This window comes from Neovison vison, chromosome 1 (genome assembly GCF_020171115.1).
Source record: "Neovison vison isolate M4711 chromosome 1, ASM_NN_V1, whole genome shotgun sequence".
NCBI lineage: Eukaryota > Metazoa > Chordata > Mammalia > Carnivora > Mustelidae > Neogale > Neogale vison.
Genome location: NC_058091.1, coordinates 112835852 through 112854110, shown reverse-complemented (window position 1 = coordinate 112854110; position 18259 = coordinate 112835852). Strand labels below are relative to the sequence as shown.

Sequence of the window (18259 nt, the reverse complement as noted above, 5' to 3'; positions counted from 1 at the left end):
TGTGCATACATGTACATACGCATGAAAGGGTTAAAGAGCAAAGACCAGAGTGGCAACAAGCAAACCTAGCTCCCAGACCTTGGTCCCGCTGAAAGGAATCAAGGCTTCCAGGAGAAAGGGCTGATTCCAGGGCAGGGACAGGGTAGCTTAGTTCCCGAGAAGATAGGCTGCGTCTGGCATCCACCACTTGCTCTCCTCTTCAAATCCTATGAAGCTGTACACGGGTTCTTCTGACTACTATTGACATGGTTTTCAGTCAAGCTCTCTGGGTGGCCGGGAGCAGATCCTTGGGACTCTGAAGAACTCCCACCCACCCCAAATTGTCGCTTATGTTTCTTCTGCGTTCCTGCAAACATCCCTTGAAAGGCCATATAAAACTCAATTATAATTTCCATCCTGGTACGCTTCTCTTATTTGCAATTGGTTCCACATTTCTACTTCCATACATTTGTCTGACAGTATAGTTCCAAAGGTCTTCCAGAACACCAGTGTTAGGAAAATTGCCACAACTAACTAAACAGTATGCATTGTAGAAGCACACATTCAGGACAGCCTGGTAAAAACAAAAACGAAAACAGAAACGAGAACTTCATTGGCTGAGAGCATTTGCAGCATGCCTGGGCCACGTCTGTGCCTTACAGGTTCCCTGGTGGACAACACACCATTCTCGGAGCACCGTTGGGGTGGGGGGCGGTGAGGAATACATCTGAGACAAACTGTATCATCACAAACTGACCCTTTATCGTCTTCCAAGTGTCCCCTACCATTTTTATTACCAGAAGCACTGAATTGGAGACCCGCGCTTACCTCGGCATGTCCATGATAAGGGACCCTGGCCCATGGGACAACCTCCCCGAGGAAGGGCCACTAGGCAACGAGGCCCTCTCAGCCAGCGCTGCTGCTGCAGAGACTGGCCTCCCACCTACCTTGAGGTGGTCTGAGCTCTGATCCAGACCTGCTGAGCTTTGGGAAGCAGGAGCAGAACAGTCACCAACCCCAGGCCATGCCTCTTCCCTTAGGGTAAGAGTCCATGAGGGTGAGGGAGGGAAACTGAAAGCTATTCTACCCAGGGCTTCAGAAAAGGTGGGAGTGCCTAACTGACGGGCCCAAGAAGGACCTGTGTGTTATGGCAAATGTCTAGTTCTGTAGTTTGTTAAGTGTGAGCTCACTGCTCTTTGGCAGGACCCGCTGGCTTCGGCTCCACGCTGCTAAGCCATTTTCCCTTTTTTGTATGTGCTTTTGCGGCTGCTTCCGCTGACTAATTCTGGCACCCAGGAGAGGCTCAAATGACTGTGTTATAAGTTTGAGGCTCATCCAATATGAATCTTAGTTTTATGCACCACATTGTCCCCAGTTTGAATGTTTGCTTCATTTGCTTTTCTCTACATAAAAAGAAAGGGAGATTCAAACATTGTGGAGAAAACCTTGATTTTCTTCTTTTCCCTCTCACCCCCTAAACCTGCTAGTGCAGGACTTTCAAGTGGATTATGGAAAGGATTAAAAGTGAAGGGTTAAAAGACAAATAGAAGTGGTTTCTATCATCAGCCTCTGAAATTCCATGAACAGACTGAAAGTTCAAATGAGGTCTATGAAAATATTAGCAGATGCCAAAAGGCCAGCATCCAGGATTTGTGTCTTTGTGCAAGAACTGAATAGCTACCAACAGCTAGAAAATTTTTAAAATCGTGGCAGTGATGGAAAAGTCCTATGAAAAAGACAGAGAGAGAGAAATAATTCTGAAGTGATGAGATTTATGAACTCGTAAAATGAATGTGCACTGCAGGTCCTAAGCCTCTCAGCACGCAGGTAACTGGAATATTAAGACTTGGAGATAACATATATTTATTCTTTAATGATGCTATTAGTAACAACAGTTAAAATGAATCTGACCTAATGAGGTCTTTTACTGAAGGGAACTCGTATGCATAATTATTAGTCGAAATTTAAGTTTGCAACAAGCTTAAGAAGCTATTTTTAAGTTATTTTGAATATTAATCACATTAATCACATGACATCTTAAAAAGATGGAGATGTTTTTTCTCGGTAGTAAATTTAGTTAATTACATTAATAAAATCAGGATTGGCCCTCCTTAGTTATTTTGGGCTTCTGAACATTTCATTTGGAAATATATCTATTGGATTTATCCTTTTAAAAAAGGTGTTAGTCAACATAAAAAAAAATTCAACTATCTAAAATAAATTAAAACCAATGCTAAAAGTTGAAAGTGTTCTTTATAAAGTAGAATTTGCATTTTTAAGGTCAAAACATAAGTGACAAAAGAATGATTAAGGCAAGTACTTGGGATTTTCTTTGCAGATCAAATAATAAAATGTGTAAGTGCTTCAGAAACAGTCAATTATAATTTCCTTTTTTATAATTAGAATCACTAGTTTTAATTTAGTTTTATCAGAATGAATTTATGGCTTTTGTTTCTATAAGGTTAACTTTTCCAGTAAATCAAGTATCTTAACTGATATTTGACTGTAATGACAGAAAATAACCAGGAGAGGGCACTTTAGCTCTCTAACAAAGTAAAACCTCTTCTATACCCTTTTCTAAATCAGTGAACGGATTTGAAATACCTGGTAAAGGTTAAACAAAAATGTAAAGCAAGTTCCTCTGCTTCCCATAGTCTGATAAAAGATATCTCAGGTAAACAGCAGTTTCTTTCTTTAATCATCCGTAAATCAACTGAGTAACATGAAAAACAGAAGGATTCTCAGATCTGCAAATCCATGATTCTAACATTTCAAGAGTATTTCATTCTAAAAAACCTCACATTTACTTGGAAATTGCCTGGTATATTGAATGTACTTGAATTTAAATAAATAAATTCTCGTTATCTGGATTTTTAAGTGGTAGACTTTCTAAATATGTAAGAAGTAGCAATACATAACACTATATATTTCTTACATCTTGGTTCTGTGCTTACTAACAATTAGCCTGTGCCCTTAGTCATGTTATTTAATCAGTTTCCTCCAAACTTATCTTTATCATCATCATCATCATCATCATCACTTCAAGACAAGGCTTCTGCCTTCAAGTAGCTTCTATTCTATTCTTCTATTCTTTCTATAATTGAAAAAGGTAACATAAATATATGAAACAGCAAACAATAGAGAAGATAATGCACCATTAAATCTAAATTCTATTATTCAGTGTGCAAATATTCCCAGGCAATTTATTCTAATTCCCAGGGCTTCCATGTTTCTATATTATGAGGTTCTGTACTTGATGATCTGACTTAAATACTGTCATCATTCTTGTTTTGTTTATTATTCTATCATATTTGATTATTGAGTGACCAGGCTTTCAAAAGATTTACCATGGTTCTTAACCATGAGATTGTAAAGACCTGCTTAAAAATCTTACAGAAGATGTGGAGCTTATCCTCCTGAGAAAATGCTCTAATATATTTCTTACTCAAAATGAGTAAGATTCATTTCAGGAGATTTAGGGACGTTCAGAAATCAATCTATAGGCTCCCGAGTGGGTTGTTTAGCATAACAAACTCTTAACTGCATCAAGAATGCATGATAGAGGCACAAATTATACAGTCCCTGCATATGTTGGGTGTTATTCCTAGAACTTTCATATGTTGTTGTTGTTGAGTCAAGATGGCTGATGAGGTTGGAGAGAGGTATGCCAAACCAAACTATTTTGGACTTTATCCCATAAGCAACAACAAGTACACTGGAATGTTTAAACATGAAGTGGAAGATATGCACTTAAAACAGCAAAATCAGAGAGTAGAATGTAAAATAAACAGAAGAAGGACAGCAAGCAAGGAGATAGTCGGTTTACAGAACAATGATCTGGGTGAGGCATAGTGAGAGCCTGTTTAAAAATCTCTCCAAGGGGTGCCTGGGTGGCTCACTGGGTTAAGCCTCTGCCTTCGACTCAGGTCATGATCCCAGGGTCCTGGGCTCAAGTCCCACATCTGGCTCTCTGCTCGGTGGGGAGCCTGCTTCCTCCTCTCTCTCAGCCTGTCTCTACCTCCTTGTGATCTGTGTGTGTGTGTGTGTGTGTGTCAAATAAATAAATAAAAATCTTAAAAAATAAATAAAATAAAATAAAAATCTCTCCAAAATTAGGGATGTTCCCTTTTCCAAGATAGGCCTACTTTGATTCTGTATAATAAATAATAAACAGATTTTCAAACACCAAGGGACATTTTGAAACTAGATGAAGGATTGTTCTGCAGTTCAATTTATTTCTACTCAGGACAGTAGTGGCAGCCTTGTGTTGGCATTCTTCTGCCTACTTGAAGTGGAGTACTATAAAATTCTGAGTAGCCTGGGACCCACCAAGGAGGAATGGCTTACTCTTCCTAAAAAAGCCAGACCTAGGGGGCTTTGCTCCCTATTGATACCAGGTTCAGGAACAAGTGTTCTGTCCTTTCATTATATCCCTGAGGACAGGAATGAGTGGCAGGAATCATGGGCCACTCATAATGTTTTTTGAGGCTAGACCAATGACGAAACATTTCTCCATTCTGTAGTAGCCAAAAACAATAGGCAAGCAAAATTTCTAGAGAGGGACATTTCTCACAGAACTGTAGTGAAAATTTAATGGAAAAACTATGTATGTGTGTTTGTGTGTGTGTATAGATTTTCTAGGAAATTTGTACATATATCCTGATGTCCTATATTGCCAAATCCCATTTGTTTTCTATAAGAAAAGAAAAAGATAATCAAATACTGAGGATTGGATAAGGAAGTGTTCTCATTCTTATAAAGGGGAACTTGGCTGAGAGCCACCAAGAATAAGGGCAGATAGAAGACAGAGTCAGTGACATTGGAGAAAGTATATTAGATTCATACATCAGTCTATTGGTTCTACTCAGAATTTTGTATTTAGTTACATATGGGATGTGAAAGCAACAGTTCCAAAGTATCTATAGAACAAAACCCATATCACTCATTCAAGGCACTTCACGGTCTAGCCCAACTCACCATCTGCATTCCAGTGACATCAGACTGGTAAACATACCACACACCTTGAGGTCTCTGTGAGTTTGTGCACATTGTTACCTTGGCCCAGAATGCCCTTCCTCGTGACCCTCCTTCTGGTGAAATCCTATCCTTCCCCACTTCTCAGCCCCAAAGCCACCTTCTCTGTTAACCCCTTTGGTAGGGCCCTCTGCCCACTTCCTGAAAAAAGAATCCCCCTCCCCCTGGGCCACCTACACACCATCCATGTGTGCGTGCTCATCAGAGTATGTGGAAGTGAGTATCGTTCACATCCTTCTTTCCCGCTGCTTTGTGAGCTCTTCACAGAGGGAGCCTGCTCTCTGCGTTTGTTTCCCAAGCTTCCAGCACGTTTGCACAGTCTAAGGACTAGATCAGTATTTCTTAAAGAAAGAAGGGGAGAGAGAGAAAGGATTCCAGTTAAAAGGCTATTATAATAAGCCAGATAGAAAGTCTCATATGAACCTAATGATGGGAAGTGGCATTGGGAATGGAAATTCACAATTATGAAAATAGAATAGATTCAAGTTGCCCAATGATTAAATGTAGGGAATGAGAGAGAAAAATGACTCAAAGTTGATCTGACCAAATTTTCCAGCCCAAAAGACAGAACAAAAAGAGATGATCCTGAAAATATATGGAGATCAGGAAGGGGACAGAAAATGAATTACTGTTTCAGACTTTGAACTTGACACGCACCCATTTTAAGGGCTTACCGGGTAGTTGTATATTCAGATCTGGAGCTGAGATTTTAAGAAAAGTTCAGGGCTTACAGCACAGCAGTGGAACCTATGGAGTGGATGCCATTGATGAGAAGGGCACTGATGACTGGATCTGGGACTTCTGCCTCTATCTAAGAAATGAAGAAAAGAAGGACGGCAGTGTGGGGCACGTGGGTGGTTCAGTGGGTAAAAGCCTCTGCCTTCGGCTCGGGTCATGATCTCAGGGTCCTGGGATCGAGCCCTGCATCAGGCTCTTTGCTCAGCAGGGAACCTGCTTCCTCCTCTCTCTCTGTCAGCCTCTCTGCCTATTTGTGATCTCTGTCTGTCAAATAAATAAATAAAATCTTTAAAAAAAAAAAAAAAAGGACGGCAGTGAAGGAATCTGTGAGAAGCCAAATGAAGAGATCTAAAGGAAACTGAATGTCCCAGAAGCCAAGAAAAGAGCCATTCTAAGAGCCGGGGAGGTCAAAGTTCAAAACGTTGACAATGAGCCAGAGATGGAGTGATGGAGCGTCACTGTGTAGGAGAGCAGCCTCACCAAACAGTGGAGCAAAGATGGCGTCAGAATGGAATTAGAGAGGGACGGAAGACAGGAGTATGACCTGCTCTTGAGAATGTTGGTCATAACCAGGACGAGGGATGTTTCTATATAATCTGCAAATGATTTCTGGTTGTGACCTACATTGTCTTTTAATTGAATGTTGGCTTAATCGAGCTTCATTAAAGTCAACCGCCCACAGCTACTAAGATAATTTTTGTTTCTTTAAAAAATTAGAAATAGAATCTATGTATGGGCCTGGAGTTAGGGTGAGGAAACAGTTCGATGATTCATTCATATTGTCTTTTAAAGTGTATCATTTAATTCTAAATATGAATCCACTCAGTTTTGGTTTTTCCCTAAAGATGAACCCAGAAGATCTTAAATAGTCTCTTCCACAAAGAAGAAAGAGAAAAAGAAAGGAAGAAAGAAAAGAAAAAAGAGCCTGCTTCCCCCTCTCCCTCTGCCTGCTTCTCTGTCTACTTGTGAGCTCTAGCCATCAAATAAATAAATAAAATATTTTTAAAAAAATGAAAAAAGAAAAAGAAAAGGAAGAAAGAAAGAAAGAAAAGCAAAGAAAGAGAAAAAAGAAAAGCAGAAAGACTCCCCTTAAATCCAGCTGGAACTGTGTATGCTCCACTGATCTAGGACTTGGCCTGGAAATAGGGTCAGGGTTTAATTGTGATTGCTACACACTCGAAGTCATTCTTTCTCATGTGGCTCCCTCCTGTCTCTCTGGATTGCAGGTTGTGTTGTTTAGTGTAGCCTTCCTCGCAGCTGAGTACTTTTTATTGTCCCATTTCCTATTTATTGCTGAGGAGATCTGTGGATTTTAGATCATCATCAGTGAGTCTTGTGGCTGCCTTCATCCAGTGCCATGCCGGCCTTTGGTGCGTTAATGCATTGATTTAAAAAAAAATTTTTTTTTTTTAATTTATTTGACAGACGGAGATCACAAGTAGGCAGAGGCAGGCAGAGAAAGGAAGGAAAGCAGGCTCCCTGCTAAGCAGAGAGCCCGATGCGGGGCTCGATCCCAGGACCCTGAGATCATGACCTGAGCTGAAAGCAGAGGCTTCAACCCACTGAGCCACCCAGGTGCCCCAATGCCATTGATTTTAGAGCTGAAGACCTGTGAGTTTCAATTTGGTTTTAACCAATTATGTTTTCAATGTATTTTCTGAACTGGTTTTGGGAAATGTATTAAGATTGAGTTAAAAAGCAGACTTCGCAGAGATCAAAAATATTCACTAAACAATACAGGCAGGGTCATTTTTCTCTGTCAGTGACTTTCTGGAAGTTATATTTGATGGACTTCTGGAAAGGAAGTATTTCCTTCCCTGAGGAAGAAACAGGAAGCCAAGATGAAAGAACCTAAAAGGGGCAAAGAAAACAAAGGGAAGAAACTTCCGCTTCTGGTAATAGAAGATGAAGCAATTGTTGCTGAAAAGCAATTTTAAGAAAAGCTGTGCTTTATAGAAATATATTTATCTAGCTATAATTGATTTATGTGTTTTGTTCCTGTGCATATTAAAGTTTCCCTGCTAGAATGTAAGCTACCAAAAGGCAGGGATTTTTATTTTGTTCTCTTATATGTCCCAAGCACATAGAACAGTGCCTGAAACAAAGTCACTATCCCATGACTATCTGTTTGGTGAGTGAATGAATTTTCAAAAATTCCCAAGTCCTGGGAGCATTTCACTTTCCTACCACAGAGGACCTCTCGTTAGCGTTTTCCCTTGTCTCTGCCCTCTTCTCCCTGCCAGCCCACTTCCAGTATAGCTCCCTCCCCTGGAGAACACCGTCCTCTGGGAGTGGAGCTTGGCTCTGCTCTACAGGTTAGGGAAGGGAAGCCTCCACGAGTCTTTTGTCGAAGTGAAACAAAAGGGCCCACCGAGAGGCCACTGGGTTGGTTGGGGGAGTGGGGTAAAAAGAAAAAACTGGACACCAATCTTTGGACCGAATCCCACTGAGACCACAGAGACCCTGGATTTAGCATGGCTTCTGTCAGACTCTGTGAGTATCCTGGGCTCTACACTTCAACAGCAATTTTTAATTCTACAGTCCCTTCCTATTTAACAGGAATGTTGTTGCTGAATGTTGGTGAAGGTCATGGTAAAAAGGTGATGTATTTAATCTCTGCAGATTATGATCTTGCCCACCCCACCCCTTACTGAACAATTCCCGCAGCTACGGTGTTATAGGGAGGCAAGAAACCAAGTCACAAGTTTACGATATCACATCCCCTGTCCCTGTGTACACTTTGGCTGGCAGAGTCACCCTGACCAAAGAGTAGCAGCTATCAAAACGTAAGGAAGTGGGAGAAAAGAGAAGAACTTGCACTTCTGTACTTACAAAGACCCTCTTATCTCCATGTGGTGCCCATGAAGACCACTGCCTAGACCCCCTCTCAAGAGTTCCTGTGTGGGGACCATGTTTGCCCCATGGCCTCCAGGCGCTGCATCTCTGAGTCTGCCACAGCACTCAAGGCCAGGCCCTGCTTCCCCCAGGCTTCTCCCAGGCAGGGCTGCGGCGGGGCTGCGAGAGACAGGCCAGCCAGCCCAGTGCTCAACTCTTCTCATGGGAAAACTGCTCGGGGACTTCTAGTTGGCCTGGATGAGACTTTTTAGAACAGCACTGGGATCTGAGATTCTTCCCAGGTGTCAGGTCAGGTTCCAGCCGAGGAGGGTCACCTACCAACCCCTGCTCCCTCCTCTTTTATCCTTCACTGGCATTTCCTCCCAGTGAATCTTTGTTTGGCACCTCTCATCCTGCCTTGACACTAGCTTTTTGGAGGACTTGAACTCATTCACTTCCAATAGTCAGTAGAGCGTAACTCACAAAATTCTTGAGTATCAATATTATAAAAAGATACTATGGATAAAGATGTGCTCTGCCTACTAACTTTAGCCAGGCACTCTGAATTCTTCCCCATGTGGGCTTATGCTGTTTGCTGTTTCTATGCTCTCTTTTTTAAGATTTTATTTTTTTATTTTTGCAAGAGAGAGAGATAGAGCACAGAAATCAGGGGAAGGGGCAGAGGAAGAGGCAAGGCTCCCTGATAAGCAGAGACCCTGATGTGGGACTTGATGCGGGAATCGATCCCAGGATCCTGGGATCATGACCTGAGCCAAAGGAAAGCACTTAAGCGGCTGAACCACCCAGGCACCCATCTTTTGAAAGCCTTCTTGGGGATACTGTATCCCCAAATGTAAGTGGCAAATGCCATCTCTCACCAATGGAACCAATGAAGGAGGTTCTTGACCTTGGGTTCATAAGCAGCTTTAGGAGTTCCTGAGCTCCTTGAATTTGTCTGTATTATATTGAGTGTGTATGTAATTGACCCTGAAGAAGATCTACAGCTTTCATCACAATCATCTAGAAAATTCTCACCAGTGACAACTCTCAGGTAATGCAACACTTCAAAAGTCCTATTAACATGAAATCTGTATTAAAATGTAACTTACTTTATACAATAAACAATCATGCCTCTATTTGCTACCTGGAAATAAATGTCATCTTTAAAGCCCTGCAAACTAAGACACTGACACAGAGATAATCAGTACTGCATTCTTCTTCTAATCCTGAACTTTAAAAGAAGTCATGCTCTAATTTAAGTAGTTATTGGCATAAAAGAAGTAAGTAATTGAATAATCAATAGGTTAATCTATCATAGCAGAGGACTGAATATCAGTAGTAGAAGCTTCAACTCTTAGCCCAGACAATGCTTAAAGTCAATCCACTGGAAGACAGCAAAAAAAGCCCCTCTAGCATCTGTTCTCAAGGAGAAGGTTTATGTCAGCACCATTTACATCAACTATGCACAGAACATTTGTGTCAGCAGCATAAATGCTGACATGTCAGCATCTCTATTTTATACCCCCCCAAATGTGTATAGTTTAATTAGACCAAAGACAGGAAATGGTTTGTTGATAGCTCAACCTGGAAGTAATGGCTTCCTAAGGGAGATATTCCTGCCCCACCCTGGGGAACAATCAAGTATGTGTCACTGAAACACCAGAGAGTTCTCTGCAGGAAAGTAATCACTTTACCCCTGAATCTAGTGGAATGTTTGTGGTAAATTGGGATAAATAATCTTCTAGACACCCCAGACTTCTGTGCTCTGCTACTAACTTTAGCCAGGCACTCTGAATTCTTCCCCATGTGGGCTTATGCTGTTTGCTGTTTCTATGCTCATTTTAAATGTGAAAAAGAGGGGCATCGGGGTGGCTCTGTAGGTTAAGCATCTGACTCTTGGTTTCTGCTCAGATCAAGATCCCAGAGTCATGAGCTCAAGCCCCGTGTCAGGCTCTGCATTCAGCTCGGAGTCGGCTTGAGATTCTGTCTCCCTCTCCCTCTGCCCCCTCCCCTCTCACTCCCTCTCTCTAATAAACAAACAGCCCTTTAAATGGGAAGAGGAAAGATTCTGCAGAGAAAACTAGCAGATCCACAGAATAGCCCTACAGTCCACTGTTAGGCTAGAATAAGCAGGTCCTTGGAGGGGAGAACAAATTGCCCTGAAGGGAAGAGTAAATCCATGAGCAGCAAAGGCTTAAGACGGGGTGGATACAGGACTCTCTCCCTCTGCCCTTAAATGTTCTTTGAATATATTTTGCCCTTGCCTTGGCAGAAAATGTCTTGCTCAATACCATTGACTTCTCAGTTCCAGGTAGTATTGAATGATAATTTTAGGAAGCACCTTAGGTTCATTCTTGGAAAACTACGAGAGGAGATTTTGTCGGGGGTGGGGTGGGGAACGGCAGCAGGTGTATAGTTTGCAGTCTTTTTCAGTCACCAAGGGGAAGGGGAGAATTAAATCTAGGAAGTTTTAGAAAATACTGACTCTCTGAAGCTCTCGCTATGAGAGCCAGGTAGTGGGAATAAACGTCAGAGGAGTGTTAAAAACTGTGCTCAGGCTTTTGAAGCGAAACCAGAGATTTCCCCACATTGATGATAATCAGATACTAACTTCTCCCAAAACAGATTTGTTACCTCCGGCTAAGTTCCTTCCTGACCACTAGCTGAGTTCCTTATTTATATTTCTTTCCCTACTGGATACTTTTCTTTTTGAAAAAAGTAGTCATCTACATTCTGAATTAAAACATCTGTTCTGAAACACACATACACACACACACACGTGCACAAACACATGCACTTTTAAAGCATTACTTTTATTTCTTTCTTTTTTTTTTTGTTAACATATACTGTATTATTTGTTTTAGGGGTACAGGTCTGTGAATCATCAGTCTTAACACAATTCACAGCACTCACCATAGCACATACACTCCCTAATGTCCACAACCCAGCCACCTTATCCCTACCCCGCACTCCCAGCAACTTGCAGTTTGTTTCCTGAGATTAAGACTCTCTTATGGTTTGTCTCTCTCTGGTTTCATCTTGTTTCATTTTTCAGTGTAGAGATTTAATGGGATAGTCAGCAAGTCTAAATGGCCATCATAATGATTTAGACCAAGTGTGGACTCTTGTCTGAGTGTTACATATTTACTAAGAAATCTTTATGCCAGGTTCCTGACAGAGACCTGGAAAGGGTTATAGAATCCTCAGCTTGGGGTACCAATGTCCTCAACCAATAGCCCTGAATGTTCCCCAGAATGCCCATCAGCATAACACTGCTGGCTTTAAATTTTTTTAAAAAGAAAGAGAAAAAAAAAAAAAAACTTTGCTTCCAGTTTGACCAATGTCTATTGCACATTTTAAAAATATACTTTCATAGACATAATTCTGAAAAAGCCGGAGTTAAGGACATGGAGGATCAGAGTAAAATATATTAGGTGTCATACGTTACTTTGTTAACACAGAGTAATAATTTTTACTTGCCCGGCATCTTTTTGAAGGATCGCAAATTGCTTTACTGCTGTCACCACAGAACCACTGTTCAATCTTACTGAGAAATTATAAAGGACACACAAAACACATCTAAAGATGAAAGAAGGGAAATGTTTTCCCTATCTAATAAAAAGGAAAAGGGAGTGTCACAGGAAATTATGGACTGCTAGACTTATATGAGTACCAGAGCAAATGATCAAAGAACCCATTATAACATTGCATAAAATACATAGCAGGGAACATAACTTTCTAAGAGCATCATTCTAATGAAAATATGTAAGGTTTTGTTTTGTTATGTTTTGTTTTCGCTTTTTTGAAGGAATGACATGAACAAAGCAGCTGTAATGACAATAAGGTTTCTAAGCCCACTGTGTTGAACAAGCAACATACCGCCATAAACTAGAAGTAAGAAGACATGGATCTATGCTTGTCTCTTCCATACTCTCCCTGGAACTCTGAGTAAATCATTCACCCTTTATTTCTTGGATCCTCCTCCAGTAAAATCAGATAATAATCCCTACTTGTCAACGTATCCTGGCCTAGATCCCTGAAGGAACTGAGAGGAGAGGTCCAAAATCCCAGGGGTATTGATATCTTAAATGCATGCTAACTAGGGTGACTGCTTGGCTCACAGAATCTCCACCTTCTGCAATTAATCCCTTGATGCAGAAAGTTTGAAATAGAAAATGATCATACCTGGAACAACAGGATCCTATTCTCTTCTCAGCAATTTCCACAATAGCCAAACTGTGGGAAAAGCTGAGTTGTCCATCAACAGATGAATGGATAAAGAAGATATTTATCTATCGATCATCTATCTATCTATCCACACACACACACACACATACACACACACAATGAAATATTACTCATTCATCAGAAAGGATGAAATCTTACCATGTACATCAACATGGTTGGAACTGGAGGGGATTATGTAGAGCGAAATAAGTCACTCGGAGAAAGACAATTATCATATGGTTTCATTCGTATGTGGGATATAAGAAACAGCGTAGAGGATCATGGGGGAAGGGAGGGAAAATGGAATGGGAAGAAATCAGAAAAGGAGACAAACCATGAGGGACCTTGACTCTGGGAAACCAACTGAGGGTTGGGGGAGGGGCGGAGGGTGGGCGGATGGGCTCACTGGGTGCCAGGCATTAAGGAGGGCATGTGATGTGGTGATGAGCACTGGCTGGTATATGGAACTGACAAATAACTGAACTCTACCTCTGAAAATAATGATGTACTATATGTTGGCTAATTGAATTTAAATAAAATAAATACGTTTTAAAAAAGGATCTTTTTCTCTTCATCTGTAGCTGATTAGTGCAGGCATAAGCCCTTTATTTAAATTGAGCTGATCAAATTCTCTCCTTCAGGACATCAAATGAAGAGAGAGAAAGGCAAAAAAGATTGTGGACTGTCAATCTAGAGAGTCACAAGACATTTTAAAATTTGCGAAATAGGGGCGCCTGGGTGGCTCAGTGGGTTGAAGCCTCTGCCTTCGGCTCAGGTCATGATCCCAGGGTCCTGGTATAGAGCTCTCTGCTCAGCAGGGAACCTGCTTTCCTTCCTCTCTCTCTGCCTGCCTCTCTGCCTACTTGTGATCTCTGTCTTTCAAATAAATAAATAAAATCTTTTTTTAAAATTGTGAAATAATAGGTAAAATAGATCATAAGACAGTGTTCTTGGCCCCTCCCCCATGCACTGGAGTGGAATTACTCTTGCTTACTGGCACAGCATTTCTTTTGCAGAATTATATGAGATTGGACTAACAGGATGGTGCTGACACCCTGATTTGGGAACCCTACACACCACAGTGGTTCCTGAAAGTGGTCAAAAAGCATTACTAGTAGTAAGAATAAAGTTTGTTTTGTGAGACTTTTATTTCATATGTATATTTATATAATTTATATATAAGTATTATATACATAAGTAATACATGTGAATAAAATTTATATAATATCTAGAGATGTTTCTATAAATATGTTTATATTATACATTTATATACATTGATATACATTTCTTACTATGAGTAAAAAATATTGCCCCTGGTGAACTTCTACTTTCACTTAAAAATAGATTAGTACATGTAAAATTAGTGTTGATAAACGGCAGTAGCCACACATAATATAATGCAAAGTTTATCTCAAGTAAAACAACTTAGAAAAAGTAGAAACAAGATGTTTATTTATAATTCCATTCACACCATTCCATTCCATTTCATTCCATTCATGACCCTTTCATGAGTTCAGTAAACAAAGAAGATACATTTTCTCTTTTTTTTTCCTTTTTTTAATTTAAATTCAATTAACCCTTTTATAAACTGGGCAGAACTAGAAACTCATAAACTCCAAACTGGACAAGTTGTAAATGGAGAAAGGTCACATAAACTTTAGCTCACAGCGGCATCTCTTAAACAAGGCCAAACAAACAATCACCTCAGGGCCCATTCAGACATCTGAGTCTAATCATTAATGCAAAGACCTTTGCATTTCATTACCTCTATTCCGGCTACCATTTTGCACTGGCTTTTTAAATTCTGTCATGTTATTGATCAATAATTGAATTGTAATCCTATTATCTAATCATTTAAATTAGATCTTTTAATTCTTTAATTAGATCTTTTAATTCCATATGGAAAGTAAACTCATCACAATAAGTTAAAAAAAATTTGAAAGTTTTACATTTGCATGATTCCTAGAAATATCAAGCATATTTCTAAATTTCCCTTAATCCATTCAGTCAGTCGTGTTGAGAGTCAACATGTTAGCCCTGTCAGTGCGTGGCCAGCCCTGAAAGAATCAAACTATGGCTCAGGGCTAAAAGGATAGTTTCGGATGCTTGAAAAGCTGTCAACTACCTCATGATTTCTTCCAGCTTATGGGTGTTCATTATAGTAGCGTTCACCACTCTTAAAAATCCATCATGACTTACTGCCAAATATACTTCCTTCAATTAAGGATTATCCTCCATGATCATGTCCCATCATGACTTACTGCCAAATATACTTCCTTCAATTAAGGATTATCCTCCATGATCATGTCTCTTTTTTTCTTTAGAAAGTGTGGAGTTATTAACAACTATGAGAAAATAGACTTGATCATCACATTCTTTGACATATAGCATCTCTCTGCCTATTCTTTTCTTTGAGATGCCACAATCTTTTTATGTTCATGCTGTCTGTATGACATCTATCACCATGAGCCATACCTGCTAGGGTAGAGATACGGCGCCATAGGGAGAGACAAAGCTGGCCAAATCCCTTGTAGATTATGTCAGAGTGAAAGATGATGCTGGAAGCTTGCAGAAGAACAGCAGAAACTGTGAGAGTCTAGGATACTTTATCTAGATCAGAATTTGTGCAAAGCTCCTATGTTGAGTATTTTCTTGAACATTTTTTATATTCAGCCTAAGCCAAAATTTTATCTTCAAGGCCAAATCATTCCACATCCCAAGTAACTCAACTAAGGGTATTTTTCAGTATTTGTTATCCAGTCTGATGAGTACACAATAATTCAATGCTTTTAGGAGAGCATCACAGTCTTATAAGAAAATGATATAAAAAATGGGAAATACAGTATTGGCTTGTGATGGTCAATAGCTTTTCTTAGAGAGGAGAACTATTGTGTTCTCTATTATGTTTATTCCTAACTTTTTAGCACAGCTTCAAGGGCTTTAATTATTTCTCGCTTATCTTTCATTATTGCTTGGTTAATGTGGTTCTTTAAAAGATACCCTAAATCACATCCATGCCCAGCAATTTTCAATTTGAAATCACTTTCATATACCACGCTTCAGGTGGATATGAGCCAGAAGACACGCATGGAGGAAAGCCATTTGGCTACAGTGAAACATAAATAGCCACTTCAAAGCTAAGCTTTTGCATTATCTCCAGATGATACTACACAGTCATATATATACACTGACAAGATATTCATCATTCAAGGGTTTGTCATATGATTTTTTTTAAAGATTCTATTTATGTATTTGACAGACAGAGATCACAAGTAGGGAGAGAGGCAGGTAGAGAGAGGAGGAAGCAGGCTCCACTGAGCAGAGACCCCGATGTGGGGCTCAATCCCAGAACCCTGAGATCATGACCTGAGCCAAAGGCAGAGGCTTAACCCACTGAGCCACCCAGGTGCCCCTCATCATACGATTTTTAATATACCCCATCTAGGTCTATACTACCTGGATATATTTTTTTAAGTAAATCCTGTGATTTCTTTTGAATATCCCTTTTTGTGTGTGTTAATGATTTTAATGTATGAAAGGTAAACATTTAAAACACCGAGAGTCACTTGCGTTTATTCCCACATGTATATGCCCGTTTTGATAGTTATTAAAAGTATGTAATTTCATTAGATATTGAACAAACAATGAATGAGTGCAGCAGAATGAAAGTTCTATTTTTGTCCAATGTATCCCAAAAGTTTTGGGGAAAATAGAGACAAATTACAGACACACACACACACACACACACACACACACAACAAACAAATCATGGGGGAAAGCACTGTACACAATGAGGGTGGAATCTTAAACATTTAGAAGGATTCTAAATTGCACATCTTTAAGTCTTTTCTTCATTTTAAAGAAATCACAGTTGAAAAGCTGCATGAAGATCTGTGTGTGTATGTGTGTGTGTGTGTGTGTTTCAAGAGCAAGGTAGAGCTCCGAACAATAGTCCCGGAGTTTTGTTTTTTCTTTTTTTAAGGAAAAAAAAAAAAAAAAAAGTCCTGGCTTTACATCAAAAGACAGGCAAATTAATTCATTAAAATAAAATGTTCAAGAAATATCCTTTTAAAAAGCTTTCCCTTCTTTAATCTGCTTTTCAACAGGAACTAACAAATCCGTGATAAAAGACCTTCGGCTGAACCCTGCCCAGCCCCTAACCTTTGCAACAAACACTGGGTAAAACCTGGAGCCTGACAAGCTAAGGAAGAAGGTGGCTCCCTTCTGAAGGGAAAACTGAAATGTGAATCCAGGCACTACCTGTGGCCATGAGTCACCTTGTAGAAGAAGCCGGAACGAATCAAGGATGCAAGATGGAGAAACAGAAAGGCTTTGATTTGGGTCCCAGCGTACTACGCCTGAGGACGGGCACCCATCTTCCATTCTAGGAGCACTCACACAGCAGCATCTTTTCTTTATGCTTACCTTCAGAAACGCTGGGTTTCTGTCCCAAGCAGGCAAAAAGAGTCTAGTAATACAAAAAACAAAAGACACCACTACTTCCTATGTCTTCATTATTGTGGAAGTTGCTAGTTGACTCAACAAATGTCGTTAGACGTCTCCTCTGTGCCAGACCTCGGACAGACCAGACCGAAGGCCAGGCTCTCATGGAACTGACAGGCTTGTGCTCTGATGGCTGGAATTAATTGCAAATGTAAATTGTATGCTTCTACCACACTAACACTTAATACCATAATATACTTGTTTCCATTATGCATGAATGGTTAATGGGTCCAACATGCACATCAAAGGAAGTTAGAATGTTTTCAAGGGAGTAGCCATAAGCCTGTCCAATGCCAGTGAGTGTAACAGCGCCTAAATCACAGCTCTGTGCCATTGTCAAATTTAGAATTCAGTGTTGGAAGAACTCTGACTGAGTAAGTGAGGCAATGTCTTCTGTTAGCCCAATATAAAGATACAAAGAGTCCTCGTTTGGCTTGGTGATTGCTCATTGAGAACGCTTGTAAAATTTCAGAACTGAAAGGGGCCCACTTGTAGGGAAAATAAAGCACAAGGAAATTAAGCCATTCACACTCTGTCAGCTGAACTGGGAGTGCCCGCAGATCTCAGCCAGATGTCAAGATACCTGGGAGGCCACAATCGTTTGGAAGTGTATCACAATCGTTTGTTGCTACTAATAAAATAGTGACATTTGGATAGTGGGAGGGAAGTGTGTCGGTCTATTCCCGGGGAAGTGAGTCAGGAATTGCACACTCTCAGGAAACCCCATGGGGAAATCAATATTGTGCAAATCAATAATATGAGTGTTTCCTGTCCCTGCGACAAAAAAGCTGACAATCATGTCAGCTGGTAGAAAATTCAGGACTAGAACCTAGCATCCTGAGTCTTTTCAGAGGGTTGTGTTTTTTAAATTAACTTACAATGGGGCGCCTAAGTAGCTCAGTGGATTAAGCCTCTGCCTTGGGCTCAGGTCATGGAATGGAGC

At 40.3% G+C, this 18259-nt stretch overlaps 1 protein-coding gene across 1 annotated transcript in view; it reads left to right on the top strand.

Annotated features, from left to right (window-relative positions):
* LOC122903125 (putative uncharacterized protein encoded by LINC00472) overlaps positions 1-17970 on the top strand; it is an 80559-nt gene extending 62589 nt beyond the window's left edge. The window contains 1 exon segment of the mRNA XM_044243679.1: positions 16920-17970. Coding sequence (XP_044099614.1) covers positions 16920-16926 — 7 coding nt within the window. The 3' untranslated portion in view covers positions 16927-17970.
* Positions 17971-18259: the final 289 nt, after the last annotated feature.